This window comes from Megachile rotundata, chromosome 5 (assembly GCF_050947335.1).
Source record: "Megachile rotundata isolate GNS110a chromosome 5, iyMegRotu1, whole genome shotgun sequence".
NCBI lineage: Eukaryota > Metazoa > Arthropoda > Insecta > Hymenoptera > Megachilidae > Megachile > Megachile rotundata.
Window position 1 is genome coordinate 6712482 of NC_134987.1, and position 20427 is coordinate 6732908.

A 20427-nucleotide genomic window follows, 5' to 3' on the forward strand; every position below is an offset into this window, starting at 1 on the left:
GACCTATTTTGGAAATTTGTATCAGGAGAACATAAGTTGTGAGGAGGTATTCGTGCCACTTCCTGGAGTTTTTGTGACGTCAAATTCCAGGAACGCCCGGGCAAGATTTTTGAAATTCCACTGACCTATTTTGGAAATTTGTATCAGGAGAACATAAGTTGTGAGGAGGTATTCGTGCCACTTCCTGGAATTTTTGTGACGTCAAATTCCAGGAACGCCCGGGCAGGATTTTTGAAATTCCACTGACCTATTTTGGAAATTTGTATCAGGAGAACATAAGTTGTGAGGAGGTATTCGTGCCACTTCCTGGAATTTTTGTGACGTCAAATTCCAGGAACGCCCCGCAGGATTTTTGAAATTCCACTGACCTATTTTGGAAATTTGTATCAGGAGAACATAAGTTGTGAGGAGGTAATCGTGCCACTTCCTGGAATTTTTGTGACGTCAAATTCCAAGAATTCCTGGGCAGGATTTTTGAAATTCCACTGACCTATTTTGGAAATTTGTATCAGGAGAACATAAGTTGTGAGGAGGTATTCGTGCCACTTCCTGGAATTTTTGTGACGTCAAATTCCAGGAACGCCCCGCAGGATTTTTGAAATTCCACTGACCTATTTTGGAAATTTGTATCAGGAGAACATAAGTTGTGAGGAGGTAATCGTGCCACTTCCTGGAATTTTTGTGACGTCAAATTCCAAGAATTCCTGGGCAGGATTTTTGAAATTCCACTGACCTATTTTGGAAATTTGTATCAGGAGAACATAAGTTGTGAGGAGGTATTCGTGCCACTTCCTGGAATTTTTGTGACGTCAAATTCCAGGAACGCCCCGCAGGATTTTTGAAATTCCACTGACCTATTTTGGAAATTTGTATCAGGAGAACATAAGTTGTGAGGAGGTAATCGTGCCACTTCCTGGAATTTTTGTGACGTCAAATTCCAAGAATTCCTGGGCAGGATTTTTGAAATTCCACTGACCTATTTTGGAAATTTGTATCAGGAGAACATAAGTTGTGAGGAGGTATTCGTGCCACTTCCTGGAATTTTTGTGACGTCAAATTCCAGGAACGCCCGGGCAGGATTTTTGAAATTCCACTGACCTATTTTGGAAATTTGTATCAGGAGAACATAAGTTGTGAGGAGGTATTCGTGCCACTTCCTGGAATTTTTGTGACGTCAAATTCCAGGAACGCCCCGCAGGATTTTTGAAATTCCACTGACCTATTTTGGAAATTTGTATCAGGAGAACATAAGTTGTGAGGAGGTAATCGTGCCACTTCCTGGAATTTTTGTGACGTCAAATTCCAAGAATTCCTGGGCAGGATTTTTGAAATTCCACTGACCTATTTTGGAAATTTGTATCAGGAGAACATAAGTTGTGAGGAGGTATTCGTGCCACTTCCTGGAATTTTTGTGACGTCAAATTCCAGGAACGCCCCGCAGGATTTTTGAAATTCCACTGACCTATTTTGGAAATTTGTATCAGGAGAACATAAGTTGTGAGGAGGTAATCGTGCCACTTCCTGGAATTTTTGTGACGTCAAATTCCAAGAATTCCTGGGCAGGATTTTTGAAATTCCACTGACCTATTTTGGAAATTTGTATCAGGAGAACATAAGTTGTGAGGAGGTATTCGTGCCACTTCCTGGAATTTTTGTGACGTCAAATTCCAGGAACGCCCCGCAGGATTTTTGAAATTCCACTGACCTATTTTGGAAATTTGTATCAGGAGAACATAAGTTGTGAGGAGGTAATCGTGCCACTTCCTGGAATTTTTGTGACGTCAAATTCCAAGAATTCCTGGGCAGGATTTTTGAAATTCCACTGACCTATTTTGGAAATTTGTATCAGGAGAACATAAGTTGTGAGGAGGTATTCGTGCCACTTCCTGGAGTTTTTGTGACGTCAAATTCCAGGAACGCCCGGGCAAGATTTTTGAAATTCCACTGACCTATTTTGGAAATTTGTATCAGGAGAACATAAGTTGTGAGGAGGTATTCGTGCCACTTCCTGGAATTTTTGTGACGTCAAATTCCAGGAACGCCCCGCAGGATTTTTGAAATTCCACTGACCTATTTTGGAAATTTGTATCAGGAGAACATAAGTTGTGAGGAGGTAATCGTGCCACTTCCTGGAATTTTTGTGACGTCAAATTCCAAGAATTCCTGGGCAGGATTTTTGAAATTCCACTGACCTATTTTGGAAATTTGTATCAGGAGAACATAAGTTGTGAGGAGGTATTCGTGCCACTTCCTGGAGTTTTTGTGACGTCAAATTCCAGGAACGCCCGGGCAGGATTTTTGAAATTCCACTGACCTATTTTGGATATTTGTATCAGGAGAACATAAGTTGTGAGGAGGTATTCGTGCCACTTCCTGGAATTTTTGTGACGTCAAATTCCAGGAACGCCCGGGCAGGATTTTTGAAATTCCACTGACCTATTTTGGAAATTTGTATCAGGAGAACATAAGTTGTGAGGAGGTATTCGTGCCACTCCCTGGAATTTTAGTGACGTCAAATTCCAGGAATTCGCTTGTTCTCTTGATTCGAATTGTCTCTTTTGCATATTTGTTTTTTTTTTCTGTTGGGTTTGTTAGGTAACAATAAATAATTAAACTTATTGTCTAATCATTTAATTATTATCTTGTATCATGCCCGTGCTATGCACTGGGAATTAATCAGTTAACCTTTATCCGCTATGCAGTCCTAAATGGTATAAGATAGATATGCGCAATAAATTTTTTACAATGGAGCCTAACCGAGAACAGTCAAATGGACTACTCTCAATGATGAGATAATTAATGTTTAATTTGGAGTAATTTTGAGTTTTCGAAAATTTGTTTCCCAGGATCTGTGATTATCTCATGAAATGCTTATCTTTAAATTTCTATATTTCGTTTTCCTAACTCCAAATTCGAAATGATCAAATTATTCAATTTGAAAGTTGTGTAAAGATGTTTAGAGCAAAATCATTTATAATCTATTATAAAATTGAAACTTCGTCATCATATATCAAAGCGTAACATACCTATTAAATAGTAATATAACAGAAATGGAAATCTGCTCGAATGCAACATTTTGTTGATGAAAGAAATTGTATGGATTTTTAAAAAGTATTCAATATTCTAAGCTTTTAATTATTTTATTAAAAAGTTATTTATAGAACATGCTACAGTTTCTTTTTAAAATAGTCATGTATAATTCTAGGTGAATGTGTAGAATTAAATATGATTTAACTTTAACATAATTTTTTTAAAGTTCGTAGGAAGTTTTGAAATTTTCTTGTGGCGCTGCGTGTCGCGCGCTGAAATGCGTTTAAGTGGTTCTCATACGTGTTTAGCCAGTTTTAATTTCACAATCAGAACCCCTGACATGTCATAAACAACAGAGATGGGTTACAAATGTTACGGTAGATATGAGCTGTTCCATTTAAATGAATGCATTTAACTGTTTACAAAATTAATAATTTTATTTAATGAAGAATTAAACTGTGTATCGAACTATGGCTCAAGCAAAGCTAAACTCTCAAGAGGAAACAAGCGGAACGCTGAATGACAAAGAAAAAGAGAGCGACGAGAAAGATGGTATATTAAACTAGTTATTTTCAAATTATTGCAAGATATATTTCTATTATATTTTAATTATTCTTTGTTTTTATTATTATGTTAATTTGATTACTAATCGATTTAATGATAATTTGCTTGAAATATTTCTTTCGAGTGTCTTACATTATTTATTATGTTTTTACTTTTTTTTATATCCTTTAAAATAATCAGGAAATTATTTATTTGTTTATTAGGTTCAACAACAGTATTAGAATGCGCAGTTTGTCTTCAACCATGTATATATCCTGCAAGATTGCCTTGCAATCACATATATTGTTATCTCTGTGTCAAAGGTGTTGCAAACCAAAGCAAAAGGTGTCCTATGTGTCGCCAAGAAATTCCTCCTGATTTTCTTAACAGACCTCAGTTAGTGGAAGTTGACGAAGCACAAAAAGAATCAGAGCATTTCGAAGAAGAATATCAGTGGTTTTATGAAGGTCGAAATGGTAAAATATTTGTTTTTGTCTACATTAATTTCATTTATTAAATATAATAATGCAGGGGAAGTTTTATTAATACATATTTATCTTTTAAAGAAAAGGTTTATGAGTATACAAAAAATATTATATGTTACAAATAAAATTATTTTTTTTTAATTATATTAAAAATAAAACATTAGTTTCTTCGTTATTTGTTAAAAACATTGGATAAAGTTATAGAGAAGTTTATGTCCTACCCATTCATAGGTTGGTGGAAATATGATTCACGGACCAGCGAGGATTTGGAAGCTATTTACAACCTAGGTAGCACCCAGTGTGAAATTTTAATTTGCGGCATGCTTTATGTAGTTGACTTTAAAAATAAATGTCAGTATAGAAAACATCAACCACATTATAAACGTAATATTAAGCGGGACAGAAAAGACGCACCTTGCAAAGGTGTTTCAGGAATAAAATAAGTGGTTGTATTTTGCACATCTTTTTATCTATGATTGATATGAAGCATTTTTAAAACTTATTTATATATAGAAGACATACAATAGCTAATAAATCTATTATAGTTTTACATAGAGTATATAATAAAATTTCTTGGTATGATATAAGAAATACAAAACTCCACTATTTTGTTACAAAAATTATGATTTAGTTTTAATGTATATTTGTAATAAAATTTCTATATTCCAGAATATAAGTTATTTTTCTTTGTGATCCCTCTAATGAAAGTGTTATATATTTTCTATGTACTCTTACAACATTAAAATGTTTGTGGACATCATTTGTTATTTCCTTCCTGTTGTAGAAGACATAACTTGTGTAATATTTCAATTATATTGTTGCAGGTTGGTGGCAATATGATCAGCGTACGAGCCATGAACTCGAAACTGCATACAAACAAGGCAAACGGAATTGTGAATTATTAATTGCTGGGTTTCTTTATATTGCTGATTTTGGTTCGATGCTTCAATTACGTAGAAATGACCCTTCTAGACGAAGAAAAATTAAGCGCGATTTATATAATGTACCTAAAAAAGGAGTTGCAGGTTTAAGATTAAATCATCAAGATGAAGAAATCATTAGAGAAGTAAGAGGAGCAGAAAGACCAGCTAGTCCTGCAAGCGATGATATGGGTATAATGTTTAGTAAATATTTTCATTTATTAAAGCTTTAATATCACGTATTACAACTTTGTAATATTTATTAATATTGATTATTTGGATAATATGATTTTATATTTAAAGGTACAGGAGATGGTACAAATACTCCAGTACCTCCAAGTAATACACCACAAACACCAGCGGGTGGAACAGCAAGTGGTGATGCTACACCCCTAAATGATAGAATGGAACAAAGAGACTCGCTGCATCAGGTATTAGAACAAATGCGTTCCTTAGTTCTAAGAGAACATTTGTCCCCAGACACAGATGATGAATTAGAGGAAGATGAAGAGAATGAATCGCCTTCCACTCATCCTACATTATAATGCCTACAAACATCTAACATTTCCTATTCATCAAACGAAGATCATTTTTAAGAAAGCTTAATTTTATTGAAATAAATGTAGCATCCCATTAAATGAAAGATATAGTGTAATAAATTCATGTACATGATTTGAAGATACAAAATACTTTATAATACTATACAATCTGTGATGTTTATTAGAGAAGAAGAAGTTAAGTACAACAATTAAGTCTTTCACATTCAAATTATTCGATGAATGATCATCTCAATTATTGTCATAAAATACTCAGGCTTTGTAAATTTCTATCAGCATAAACTTTGATCATCTGTTCACAAAATATTTTCCAGGAAGATATCATTCCGTACTACTGTACTTTAATATTCTATTTACTTAATTTAGATTTATATCATTTTCGTTATTTTTATTGTAGATTATATCGTGAAACTCGTAAATATAAATCGCTAAGGTTAATTAAGGGTTTCTGAAACAAAAGAAATAATGCAATCTACTTGTACATAAAAATGTAACATATTTAAGTTTTGCTTGCACACTCGACATAATTGGTACACTGCCGTTTTTTACTCGCTTTTTCTTTAAAAAAGAAGAAATTCAATGAAAGTTTTTAATTATGTTTTTTTTTGTTACAACATTTGTATCAGCACTATGTGTTACAGTCAAACTGTATCGCCACAAGACGAATAAATTGCCAAAACTAGAGAATCATTGCAGTTTCGAATATGTACATTCAGTACATCGAAGTTTAAATAGCATTATTTTCTCAAATATGTAGCAACGAAATAATTTGTTGTAAATATTGAAAAATAAGAGCAAAGATGTAAAGAACTTTGTATGTCTCAAGTCTTTTAGTATTAGAATAGCCTTTATCAGTTTTATGTCATGGTCAAATTTCTTAACAAGTTTGTATTATATTTATTACAATTAATTCTGATGGAATCAATGCAAATATCATTTAATTTCTACACAATATATAAATGCAATATATTGTTTAAGAATACAACTTATATATTTTTAATGTGTTTAATCAGGTTGTCAACAAAATTTCGACCATAAAAACAAGAAGTATTATAAATAAGCCAGTATAAGAGAGAAAAGAAAAGTAATTTTATCTACAATAAATAATTACAATATAAACAATACTACTTAAAGGAAATTGTTAGTTTCATATAGTTATTTAAATTTTTGAAAGATTTAGCCTTTAATGAAGACCTTATATGATCAATATATACAGTTGTGAATATTTTAGGAGTTTCAACATTTATTAACAATATATATTGATCGTTTTTCAGGTCTACAATAAAATGTATGAAACAAAGGAATTAATGTACTTCTTTTGTATATTTTAAAATATTGTAATTGTTAAAAATTAAAATATATATAATTTTATTAAATAATGTCACATTTATTTCAAATCATATGCGTACATTTATGTATAACATTTTTTATTTTTATATTTAATTTGCGTGATAACATCAGCTTTTAAACGTCCCTTTCTCATAAACCTATTTCACATATTATTAAATATTAATATTAATTAATTAATATGTTCATTAAAAATTAAGAATTAACCTTTATTTATACGGATATACACATTATTATTCTATTTGTATTTTTGTTATTAATCAAATTTACCCGCCATGAAAGTATGTCAAAACTATGATCAAAGAAACTTCCATGTGGGTAATAAAAGCCGGTCTACCGCCAGATTCTGATTTTATTTACGAAAAGGAAATCTTATAGAAAAAGTATTGATTCATTACGCACTAATGATATGAGTTAGAAGAAATATAATTAATACAATATTCATAAGGTTTGTGTTACTTTTAGTTGCAACATTGACATAGATTTTTTTATACGCAATATGATGTAGAGTATTGGTTTTAGGTATGTACGTTTACAACTTATAAATTTGGTATAGACCGTTAACGTTCAACAAACAAGTAAAAATTACTTGCCAAATAAATTGTATACAATTGTTTTCTACAATATTACATGACATTCGAGTGGTCAAATGCTTAAATAATTATTGATACGATATGAAACAGTTACGTTATACGTACAATACGGTAAAAATAAAAGAATTTATTTATACGAATAGTTACAAAAACGAAATAAATTAAAAGTAATGCAACAATAAGAAAGTGCATATAGATAGAAACTACCGTAATCGCGTGATCTTCCGGTCGCATTATTTGATAAGTCTAAGGTGGCCCAGTTTCGGTTAACGGTTAGACTTGAATAAAAATACATTTACGTTATTTAACAAAAATTTCGTGTTTCAGATTGCAGATTCATCTATGTAGTTAAATAAAAATTAGTGCACCGTACTAATTTAAAAGAACAGAAATAGTATAACGCAATGAGCGTACAACAAAGCACAGAGTTGATCATCTTTGTGACCCATATCGAAGCAGAGGATTCATTCCTCAAAATTTGGGGTCAAGTTGACAAAAATTCTGCGACATGTGTGGAACGTATGATTTTACCTCTGGTTGAACATTTTATTCGAAGTCAAGGCTGTGTTGGACCTTTGGCAGCTAATTTGCATATAAATGCTCTTTGTTGTGCCAAATTTCAAAATGAAGGATACTATCGAGCCAGAGTAATTAATATACGCTCTGATGGTATGGTAGTTCTACAGTTTATTGATTATGGCAATATCGAAGTACTACCACCTCAAGAGGTTCATTTACTTGATACTATACCTGGTTCCGAGTCTTTGCAATCCCTTCCACCAGTGGCATTAGATTTCACATTAATGCATGTATTACCTGTGAATGGTATCTGGGAAAACAAGATAATAGAGTCCATTAAGAAGACTCTACGGTACAATGAATATAAAATTTTGTTTCATAGTATGGTTAACAATCATCGCTTCATTAAACTTTGGTGCAATAATGAAGATTTCAGTGAATTACTGATTAAGAGACATATGGCAATAAGAGCCTCTTTGCAAGACATGTTTAGGTATTTATGTTATTATTATATATCAGTTGTTTTATATTTATTTTGATGTAAGCAAATGTCTTATATAAGTTTTATTCTGATATTAATTTGTGTTTCATTTCTATGGTTGTTACTTTTATAAAATATTTTTAATATTAAATATGTCATTTATAATCATTTTTAGATTCTTAAACCAGAGTATACTAAACTCATTTAATTTGTAAAATTTTAAAGAACTGTGCAACTAGAATAATGATATGTACATATTTTTAATGATTCCGAAACTGCACAAATTTTGACTTACTCTTCTCTACAATTAGAATAATGTGATTTAATATGCTCTACGTTTAGACTCCAGATTTGAATTAACGATAATAAGTTATTAAAAAAATATTGTCTTCATTATCTTTGCTTAATGAAATTTATCCGTATGTTTTAGGCTAAAGTGTGTGCAACAACCTCAAGTACCAATCTACCAACCAAGTAAACATTCTCTTAGCAGTAACTGTGCTACAATGACACCTGTAGAAAATATGAATGCATTGCGATGTGATGGAAGTGAAATGCATGGATATCAATCAAATGTTCCTTTATGTTGTTTGGCACAACAGAAACAAATGATGCAGACTTCAGTTCAAGAAGCTCTGGTGTTTAAATCTCGTGTTTTGGATGTTCCGTCGAAACATGATGTATACGTTTCTTGTGTAGAAGATGGTCCACATAAATTTTCCGTTCAACTTCGTAGCGCTAAACAAATATTAAGTTCACTCATGAGGGAAATTAATAGTCATCCAATTGAACCATTACAAGAACCTCCTTTACCTGGGTCAGTCTGCCTAGGTCGTTACACACAAGATAAAGTTTTATGTAGAGCAGTCGTAATGTCTGTAATGGAAAATAAGTGTAAACTTTATTATGTTGATTTCGGCCATACAGAAATGTTACCATATACAGATATTTTCCAGTTACCACCTCATTTTATTAATCCTAGAGTACTTTCTATACGATTTACGCTAAGTGGTGTGTACGAATTAAATACAACAGAGGAAATGAAAGAATATTTTAAAAAAATAGTATCACACAAACCGCTCGTTTTACATGTACGTCCACCGGAAGGACCACCTTTGGTTCAGTATGGTGACTTATACGATGAAGGGAAAAATATAAAAGACATTCTTAGACAAGCATTTCCAAGTCCAACTGTAATGACACCAAGCTCTCCAACCTTTACGTATCAAGAAGCAAAAAAGTTGTTAAAGGGCACAGAAGAAAATGTACTCGTGTCATTTGTAGAATCTTGCAAAAAGTTTTTTGTACAGTCGGAAAAAAGTATTAAATCTCTTGAATTAATAATGACTCATCTGGCAGAGTTTTGTAAATCTGCACCAAATTTGAATTTGGCACAGCTAAAAATTGGTTTTCCTTGTGCTGCTTTGTATGATCATCAGTGGTATAGGGCACAAATCATTGCTATAAATTCAAATAACGTGAAGGTTTTATATGTTGATTATGGTAACGAAGAAACAGTACCTTTAACATCTCTTCGTTACATCCGCGAAGATTTAGTCAAAAAATTACAAGCTCAAGCTATAAAGTGCATTTTAAATGGCTGGGAACTTTTACCTTGTACTCAAGAAGTTTACAATCAATTTGAATTATTGATTTTAGAGAAGCGTTTAAGTTTAAGAGTAGTAGATGTAACTATGGATGGTATAATTGTAGATTTATACGATCCCGAAAAAATGCAGGACGTTAAATCTGAAATGCTCCATTTAATTGGAGATGAGAAGAAAGTAATAAATGAACTGAGTTATAACGCTATGGAAGAGAAACACTCTGTAAAAATGAGTTCAAAAATAAATCAAAGCGAAAGTACAAATAAATGGCACGAAAAGAAGCAATCAGATTCTTGGCATCAGAAATCAAATAACAACATTGCTCAGGAAAAGAATAAATTTAAATCGTGGAAGGATGAGTCGAACGAAGGAAAGCTAAATGACAACAAAAGCGATAAAAATAATTTCCATCGTAATGATACACGAAATGAAAGTAGCTTTCATCGTAACGATACAAGAAACGAAAGTAATTTTCATCGCAATGATACGCGTAATGAAAGCAATTTTCATCGTAATGATACACGAAACGAAAAATTTAATAGGGACGATTATGCTAATAATAGAAATTCAAAAGATAAGTGGAGTAACAAAAATGAATATAATGAATCGTCTAGGAGTGGACGAAGTCCTAGAGGTGGTGGCAGAAAAACAAGTTCTGGCTATGGATTTAGGAATTCTTCTTCTGATAAAAGTTGGAGCGATAAAGATTCAGATACATCGTCTAGAGGTAGCGGTAGACGCGGCAGGAGTTCAACTCGTGGCGGTTATGCGAAACGCGAAGGAATTTCCGGAAGACTTCAAAGTAACAAATTTAACGATAAAGAAAATGATGGAAATTTTAAAGGTGGAAGAACGAACAATGACTTTTATCGTGGAAATAGTAGATCTCGAGATAAGAAAGGGCAAGGGTACAGATTAACACAAAGTAAATTTAATTCTTCAAGTTCATTTTCTGATGGGGAAGGTCGAAGATATAGTCCCATGCGAAATAAAAGCGGATTTCATATTCCATCTCCTAATATAGTTGTTGGATCCACAAAAACTTGTGAAGTAGTTTTTACAACTAATTTGTCCGACTTCTTTATTCAATTAAGTCCTGATTATACTGCGTTAGATTCTTTAATGGAAAATATTGCATCAATATATGAGAATGGTGGAGAGTTAATGAAGGAGTCCGAAATATCACGCGGAGCGTACTGCGTTGCTCAATATTCAGTAGACTTAAAATGGTACAGGGCGCTAATCAAATCTGTTGAAGGAAAAACTGCAACTGTACAATTTGTAGATTATGGAAATACAGAAAACGTTGAATTTGACAAAATTAAAGCTATTAAAGAAGAATTTGTGAAACTCCCAGTACAAGCTGTACATTGTAAATTGTTTGGAGTAAAGAATGATGCTCTTGATAAAAGTAAAGTAAAAGATTTTGAAGATAAAGTTGCTGAAAAAACGTTGGAAATCGAATTTGTAGTCGAAGAAAATGGTATATATAGTGTTTTATTACGAGAAGTTGTTAATGGTTTTCCAAGTAACACTTTCATAAATGAAGAATTTTGTGAGGGTATTGATTTATTGAAAACAAAAATGGATGCAATACTTAGTGGAAAAACTTCGGCCAGTACAAAACAATTAAATTTACCTGATTATGTGTCCTGCGATGCCAAGTGGGCAACGATTTCGGACATTCTTGAAGCTAAAAAAGACGTTATTATTACGTGGTTTACTAATCCCAATAACTTTTATTGCCAAGTACTTGATAATGAAAAAGAATTTAGGATTATGATGAATGAAATACAAAAAATATATGCTGGGAGAGAGCCTGTTTCACACACATTACAGGTAATAGGTTAATACAAAATTTTCAACATTTTTTTATTCAAAATTGCTTAAATGAAAAATTATTACTTTCAGATTGGTTCACCAGTGATAGCAATATTTTCTGAAGATGGAGCTCTCTATCGCGCAGAAATTATTGAATTAAATAAATTAAACGGTCATCTTGTTCAGTACATAGATTTCGGAAATAATGCTGTAGTTGATCCTCGAAAGATTTATTCGGTAGAAAAAAAATTAATGCAGCTTCCTAAACAAGCTATCCACTGTTCTTTATTAAACATTATTCCACAAGATGGTCTTAGCTGGTCAAAAGTAAATACAACAGAAATTGATAACTGTTTTAATGCTGACAAATTTGAATGCGTTTTCCATGACATAAAGGATGATAAATATGTAATATCACTGTCGAATAATGGAAATGACGTAGCGACTACATTGGTTCAAAAAAATATTGCATCATTTGCGTCAGAGAGTAAATCAGATACCATTGCTAAAGGTACACTACTTGTCATTTTTAGACAGAATGTCCAATAGTTTTAGTAATCTTATAACTTTTCTTATTATTTTGTTTGCAGTTGACGATACTGCAACACCCGAAATTTTATGTAACGTGGAGAGAATAGATATAAATCTTCTAAGTGGTCAAGTGCTTAGAGTTAAAGTTTCAAGCGTTGAAAATGCATCTAAGTTTTATATTCAATTTCCTGCAGCTTCTGAATGTGAAAACCAAATCAACAACTATATGGCTAACAAAGATCCTAAGGTATGTTTTACACGTTCATATCAGATTATATTTATTTATAAGTACATAACCGTGATTACATTATTTTTGTAATCATAATACAAAAATATAGATTTAAATTACGTAGTTGGATAAGACATTGGTATAGTACTAGCACTACAGCTAGTACTACAATAACTAGTATTATAATTCATTTTTGTTTCTTTATACATATATTTTTGGTGCTACTATGGATAGTAAAAAAATTATGTTAACATACTAATTCTTCAACTAACTGAAATTAGTATAAAACAATTGTATACCGTTAGCATAATCGTATTTTACTAATTTTCATTATTTTAATCATATAATATTTCTTACATTCCATTGCACGATGTATGGTATTAATAACTTAATCAGTAAATTTGTATTGTCCTTATGCTGTACTGTTTTAAATCATATACATACTTAATATGTTACCCATTATATTGATTATGAGAAATATTCCTGTTATATTTTATCTTAACTTAATAATCTCTAAATTGTATATGTATATTTGATGAGGTAATTCGAGAGGTAAGTTTTTTTGTAAAATATTGTATTACATTCTTTTTTTTAATACATTTGATATTTTTCCAGAATACTATATGTAGTATTAAATAAATGTAAATTTCGGTATATTAAATTAAAATTTATTTTGAAAATATTCTATGTAGTACTGTACATATTGAAAAAGATTTTAATTTATTTTGTTCTTATTGTGATCTTACAATTAAACCTAATATTTTCATTATATATACCTTCGCATTTTTACTTATACTGCATTTGTAACATGTCCTGTTGCAAATAAATATGTTAATATACATTTAACATTGCATGCTTGAAATTGTTTATTTTTATGTATTATTAAATGTATATGTCAAGTAATATCTAAAATTTGTAATCTTTTAGTACTAATTAAAATAAGATTATCATAGTTATTAATTCATTTTTATTTACATTTTAAAAATGTTGATTCATCCAGTATTTCACCAATATGGTAGTTCAAAGCCTATTCATTTATTAATACAATTAAATTCTGATTATTATGTCAATATTACTCTATCATGTATACTTCGAAGTTCATTAAAATATGCAGGATAATATAAAATTAATATTATTGTACACTATTTCAAAATTAAAGTTTCTTGTATATGGTTGTATAAACAAATTTAAGCGAATAATATCGGTAAGGATAAGTATGGCAATAACAGGTGATGCAACGATTAGCGGCCCATGAGATATGCCTGGGCACAGGTTGTTTGGTTTATTCAAATGGAGTTTGGAGGCGAGCAGTAATCAGTAACCATTCACGAACTGCAGGCTTTGATGTAAAATTCATTGATACTGGAGCATATGATGAAATTCTCTCGGATAGTGTGAGTTTTTTTAAAAGAAAACGAGATCAATCTACATGCTAGATTCATTTTACCTACAGATAATATAACATTACTGCTATGAGTAGGAGTTATTTAATACCATACTTACTGCATTGAAGAATGTTGATACAAAAACGTTTAGTAGAATTAAATGTAATACAAGTTATATTTAGGCTATTAATAATATTCAATATATATAAATCTATAAATTAATAATTTTATTGCTTTCTTTTTCGTTATTAAGCACAGTATTTATTTAAGTGTTTAAAATATTTATTGCAATACTTATTACTATTAATAAGATTCTTATACTTTCTGCTTAAAATATTTCTTTTATTTGAATGTTTAGTTACTAATAAAATCTGTTAATTTAGGTGTTAGCCTTACCAGGAGAACTTTCAGTTATGCAAAATCAAGCAATAGAATGTTCCCTTGCAAATATATCTTCTCCTGAAACAGATAAGATATTAAAAGAACGCATTGAAGGGAAAGAAGTACTAGTACAAGTTAACGAGGTCGATAATAACAGGTAAATGCGATAATAACTTAAACAGTTAAAAAATGAAAGAAGTGTTAGATTTTTATTTAAAAATAAATTTTGAAAGTAATATATTGTTCATGTATAACCATCTAACAATAAGATAAATTTTATTTAGGAACAAAATAATTAATAGCTTTAACATACTATTTACTTTTACCTTTAAATTATATATATTTTATATCTTTTTTAGACTCATTGTGAAGGTCTTTGATTTATTTGGTAACAAAATAAATATTTCTGAAGATTCTGATGAGAAGATATGTCCAATTTGTCCAATGCCTATTTTAAGTTCTACTTATAAAGTAGCCGTGTCATATGCAGATCATTCTGCCAGTATATGGTTGCAACGTAATGAAGAATACTATTTGGACAAAACTTTAGCTGAAGCTCTTGATCAGTATTATTCTACATCTGGAAAATTAGTGGAACCAAAAGTAGATCTTCTATGTGCTGCAAAAAGCGTAGATGGTCATTGGTACCGAGCTAAAGTTATAACATGTACAGAAAATGGAGTTTACGTAAATTTCATTGATTATGGCAATAATGAAGAAGTAACGCCTGATGTGTTGATGACTTTAGATTCACAATTTTATACACCGCATCAGTTGGCTATAAATGTGTCATTACCAGTAACGCTTAATGGTCCAATATCTGAGCAGTTAAACATACTACAAAATTACCTATCCCATAAAGAACTTACAGCTGTTTTTCGTAATGTGAACAACAAGTGGGTTGTAGAATTATTACAGGACGGAGAAAAAATCAGTGACAAATTCCGTTCGCTTAATTTAGCATCAGAAAAAACATCTAGTGTAGGAAAACCTCGTATTCATCACATGTCAGTAGGTTCCATGTACAATGTACTTGTTTCTCATTCGGATTCACCTAGTCAATTCTGGCTTCAACACAAAGACGATATTGCTGATCTTGAGAGCAAGCAAGAAGAGCTTCAAATACAAGCTCCTACGTTCCCGTTAGTAGATGGAATATTGGAAGAAGGAAGTTTATGTGTTGCTGTGTACAGCATAGACAATCTGTGGTATAGAGCCCAAGTACTTGATGCCGATGAAGATATCACGACTGTTCGATTTATCGATTATGGAAACACGGATATCATCGATAGTAAGCCTGGAAACATTCGACAAATACCAGACTCATGGAAAGAATTGAAGGAATATGCAATTAAATGCAGACTAGATGTTATCTCAATAGATTCAGAAGATTGGAACGTTACAACTTGTGAAAAGTTTGGAAATTTGGTAACATCTGCTGATTCTTTACAAGCATTGATAATAGCAAATAGTATTCCGAAACGAGTTGATTTATTAGTAAATGGTAAAAGCGTAAACGAGACATTGGTCGAAGAACATCACGCTATAAAAGTTCACACTGAAGAAGAATTAATTGACGAAATAGTTGATCTCGAATTAGATCCTCATTCTGCTTTTGTAAGTCACGTTAATTCTCCAAGTGAGTTCTGGGTTCAAGAAGAAAAATCTGTAGGTGATTTAGAAGTTATGTCCGATAGGTTCATTGTAGCACATATGTTTCCCAAAGTTGATGAAATTAAAGAAAATCTGTTATGCATTGCAAAATATCCTGAAGACGACTGCTGGTACAGGGCACGCGTTGTATCACATAACGATAACGCCACACGAGTTATCTATATCGATTATGGAAATTCTGCTACCTCGACTGAAATACGCGCCATACCTCCAGACCTCGCGAATGTACCTCCATTATCAAGAAAATGTAGTCTAGTTATGCCACAAGGAATCACAGAATGGTCGCAGAAAGCTTGCGAAGAATTTGTAAGGTTAGCTGCTGATGGAGCAACTATATTTTTATTAGATGTTCTGAAAGAAGATGAAACATCGTTAGTAAAGCTAACGTTGAATGGTAATAATGTTACTGATTTGCTTGCAAACTTCTGTGAACGTTATCCACCGATTATAGAGGAACGATTACCTCCTTTGGGCGAAGAAAATTCACCGAATGTATTTATTACTCGCGTTAATTCACCAAACGATTTTTGGGTTCAAACTGAAAGCAGTATCACGGATTTGAGCATAATGGCTGACAGACTGCAGGCAGCTCACAGTTTTCTTCCTCTTAACACGTTTGAAACCGGTACTATTTGTGCTGCTCAATTTTCTGAAGATAATCAGTGGTATAGAGCTAAAATCTTATCACATTCTGAGAATGGTACTGAAGTTTTATACATAGATTTTGGTAACAAAGACATTACGAATGAGGTGCGAGTGTTGCCTGTAGATATCATAAATATTCCTCCTTTATCTAAACACTGTGCTCTACAAAAATTGAATACCATAAGCGATTGGCCTCCAGAAGTTTGCAAAACATTTGAAGAACTTGTTGCAAACGGAGAAACGATGTTTCAGTTCGAAATTCTCGATGACACAAATGATCCAATTTATGTGAAATTAACTCTTAATGGAACAAATATTATTGACCTTCTGGTGCCAGATTCTAAAACAGCAAACGAAGAAGACATAAGTAAGGAAGAAAAAGATGAAATTTATTGCAGTCCTAAAACAGACACGAATATCGACATGCCGTCTGAAATGTCAGAAACATTCGAATCTGCAAATAATTTTGAAGATGAAAAACAGGAAATGGATGAAAACGCGGATAAATCCGCGAATATGAATTCTACAATAGAACTTAGCATTGATGAAATCGTTCAGAATATGAAATCCGAGGAAGAAGAAGAGGAAACACTCGAAAGTAACGCCAATAATTTAGAAACTTGTGAAAATATTGATATTAAAGAAAAAACAAATTTAGAACAAGTTGAATCACAGGCTGAGAATGAAACACAAAAGCCGGACATTAATATTGGAATCAATAATGATTCTCAAATACAAAAGACAAGTGAGGAAGAAATTTCATCAGACGTATCGAATACAAGCTCGTTAACTACCAAAATTGATTTGAAAAATCTCGAAGAAGAACAAAATAATTCATTCAATTCAAAGACAGAAAGCGAAAAAGAAATATCTGAAGATAATACAGATATTCAATGTAGCAAGCTTAACGAAGAAAATAAAGTAGAATTAGAGTCAGAGAATAAATTACCTGTAACAAATGATAAAGAAGAAATATGTGAATTAAATACAAATGTTCAAAATAGGCTTGATGAAGAAAAGACAGCAGAATTAGAGTCAAAAAGTAAACCGCCTGTAATAAGTGATAATGAAGAAAAATGTGAATTAGGTACAGATATTCAGGCTAGCAAGCTTGATGAAAAGATAGAATTAGTATCAGAAAGTAGAGAGTCGGTAACAAGTGACAATAAAGAAGAGATGTGTGAATTAAATACAGATACACAGTGTAGCAATCTTAATGAAGAAAACACAACAGAATTGCAGTCAACAAGTAAACAATTTGTAACAAGTGATGTAGATGAGAAGACTATTAATATGGATAAAACTGTTACCCAAGAGCAGGAAAATGATAGTGAAAACTGTAAAATACAAGGTGATAACAAAGTAAATGTTAGTACAACGGATCCTAAAGATTGTTCTGAGATTAAGACAGATAAAATGGATAAAAACGAATGTTTAAATGTACAGCCTATAGAACTAGCAAACAACGAATCTAGTAAGATCACTGACAAGCAAGATACGATTTCATTATGTGAATCATCAGTTTCTATGAATGTTAATGAAGGAAATAATACTGAAAACGTTTCACACTCTGAGGAAAATTGGGTAAATGATTCTATACAAAAGTAATATAATTGAACGCAATTTTTTAAAAAACTTTAAACTCTTGTCTTTTGAATGAATATTTAATTTTGAAAAGAGATCTATGTTTTACTTAATATAGTTCTATTATAATGAATATCTTGCTTGTAACAAGATCAAATTTATCGTACATGAACATAAGAAATATTATTGTGCTTTCTTCAAAGAAGAAATTTTCAGTAATGGACAACATTCCTAAATATATATTGCAGCTTTAAATGTAAAGAAATTGGAGTATAAAACATTATTTTTATTTTTGTGTTATCTTTTATATTTTTTCACGTAATTAAGAATTATCATTTGTATTATTTGATTTTGTATACTGTTATTAAACAAACTTTGTTTTATATAAACATAACAAGATAAAAACAGTAACAAAATATTTTCTGGTGCTTTGCCAAAGAACAATTTGTGGTATATTAATACAAAACTATACTTCAGTTTCGATATAATTTTAGTGTAGAATAAACAAAAGTAATTTCAGAAATTAGATATCTGAAGCATAAATTTGATATAATGTATGAAAGTGATATAAATTTTTTTTTATTATACTTTTCGTTTCAAAATTTGAATTCATATTATTTATTCATTTAAAATTTAGCATTAAGTTTGTTATTTTCTTAAAATATTTTAAGCCATTATAATTTTGTATCTAAATTCAATTGCAACTATAAAAAATCAAGTATGACTATTAAATATTAAATGTTTCTGTTTAGACTAAGTGTATCTAATTTATAACGCGTTTAAAAGAAAAAAACTTCAAATACAAATTAAAAATCCATATAAAAAATTATAAAGAATATAAGTATGTCATTACTATTATTCAGGTACTATTTATAAAATTGATAAAACATTTTATATTTAAACAAATACTTTATAAGATTATATCAAGTTTATGGTAAGAAATAAGATTAAAGATGTTTATTTTTTTCTGTCTATTTATTTTTTTAAATGATTAACTTTAAATATTTGATTTATAACTATTATTTTCCTCTTTGAAAGGAAAACATAGTTATCAAATTTCGTACTATTTTGTTTAGTTTTTCTTTAATTTTATCAATATGTATTTGTGAATAAAACACAATTATATTTTAACATCTATTATTATTACATAAATTAAACGATTTACAACAATTTTATTTTTAGAACTGCTTTAGTTCAATGCTACTATATGTTTAACGAATTGTTACAACTTTTATTAATTACATGTTCATATACGCCTCTATAAAAAAACATGTTTATTTTCTTCATTTACGAAATGCGTAAATGTAAAATTAAAATGCCTCTAATAGTGATATTGTTAACTAATAATGCGATATTTTTTCCATGAGACTTTATTGCAATATTGTGATAAGATTCGCAATTGTCTTCTAGTTATTACTTTTGTACTATCTTAACATACTGAACACACATTGTATGTCAGTGTTAGTGCTCAAGAAACGGACTATGTTACAAAATTTCAACAAATAACTATGTATTACTCACTTATGCAAAATTTTATAAACAAAAATAAAACTTTTCTTTTTATAATGCCGGTAAGTCTCATGACAAATTATTGTCGCGTCCAAGCATGTATAATTTTTTCTAATAATTTATGATGACAATATAAATTTTTGCAAATTCTCACAGCTTTTCATTTTCCGTTCCTTGAGTATTGATGAATCATACTCCTATAAAATAGTACCTAACGTCTGTAAATAATTTTATTGAACGAATATAACAAAGAAAAACAATTATGTACTCTCTTCGAAGAAGAAGAAAACAAGAATGATAGAAACCGGCTACATAAAAGTGTTACTTTTGCGAATAGACACGACAATGTTAGTTCCGTTTATTCTTCATTAAATACTTATATATAAACATACATACATATATGCGTGCGTTGTAGCTTTATAAAAATTTTTAGCGCTACGAAACTTTATCATATAAAACTTTTGAGTAGCATATTCACAGTATTGCGTTCTTCAACATGAGATTATGTAAACATTTCTATTCGAATAAACTATATATTTTCTAATACGAGTTCAAAAATGTTCAATGCTAAATACAGTACAACGAA

At 30.9% G+C, this 20427-nt stretch overlaps 2 protein-coding genes across 10 annotated transcripts; both read left to right on the top strand.

Annotated features, from left to right (window-relative positions):
* Window positions 1-3278: 3278 nt before the first annotated feature.
* On the top strand, window positions 3279-6345 carry Rnf146 (Ring finger protein 146). Of its 4 annotated transcripts, XM_076532128.1 has the most exons (6): window positions 3279-3407; window positions 3480-3582; window positions 3798-4049; window positions 4290-4346; window positions 4883-5182; window positions 5282-6345. In XM_076532128.1, exons 2-6 carry the CDS (start codon window positions 3501-3503, stop codon window positions 5521-5523), a joined length of 933 nt encoding a protein of 310 aa, XP_076388243.1. In that variant the 5' UTR covers window positions 3279-3407; window positions 3480-3500; the 3' UTR covers window positions 5524-6345. The 4 variants fall into 4 exon arrangements, with proteins under 4 accessions (XP_076388243.1, XP_076388242.1, XP_003706054.1 ...); XM_076532127.1 differs by having other exon boundaries at window positions 3336-3582; XM_003706006.3 differs by having other exon boundaries at window positions 3337-3582; window positions 4883-5170.
* An 829-nt stretch (window positions 6346-7174) lies between these two features.
* Window positions 7175-20385, top strand: LOC100877332 (protein tudor). 6 transcript variants are annotated; one of them, XM_012291751.2, is made up of 8 exons: window positions 7175-7330; window positions 7803-8487; window positions 8906-11921; window positions 11994-12414; window positions 12494-12681; window positions 13893-14057; window positions 14432-14586; window positions 14789-20385. In XM_012291751.2, exons 2-8 carry the CDS (start codon window positions 7880-7882, stop codon window positions 18354-18356), a joined length of 8121 nt encoding a protein of 2706 aa, XP_012147141.2. In that variant the 5' UTR covers window positions 7175-7330; window positions 7803-7879; the 3' UTR covers window positions 18357-20385. The 6 variants fall into 6 exon arrangements, with proteins under 6 accessions (XP_012147141.2, XP_076388240.1, XP_012147140.2 ...); XM_076532125.1 differs by having other exon boundaries at window positions 7185-7404; XM_012291750.2 differs by lacking the exon at window positions 7175-7330 and adding an exon at window positions 7405-7586.
* The last annotated feature ends 42 nt before the right edge of the window (window positions 20386-20427 follow it).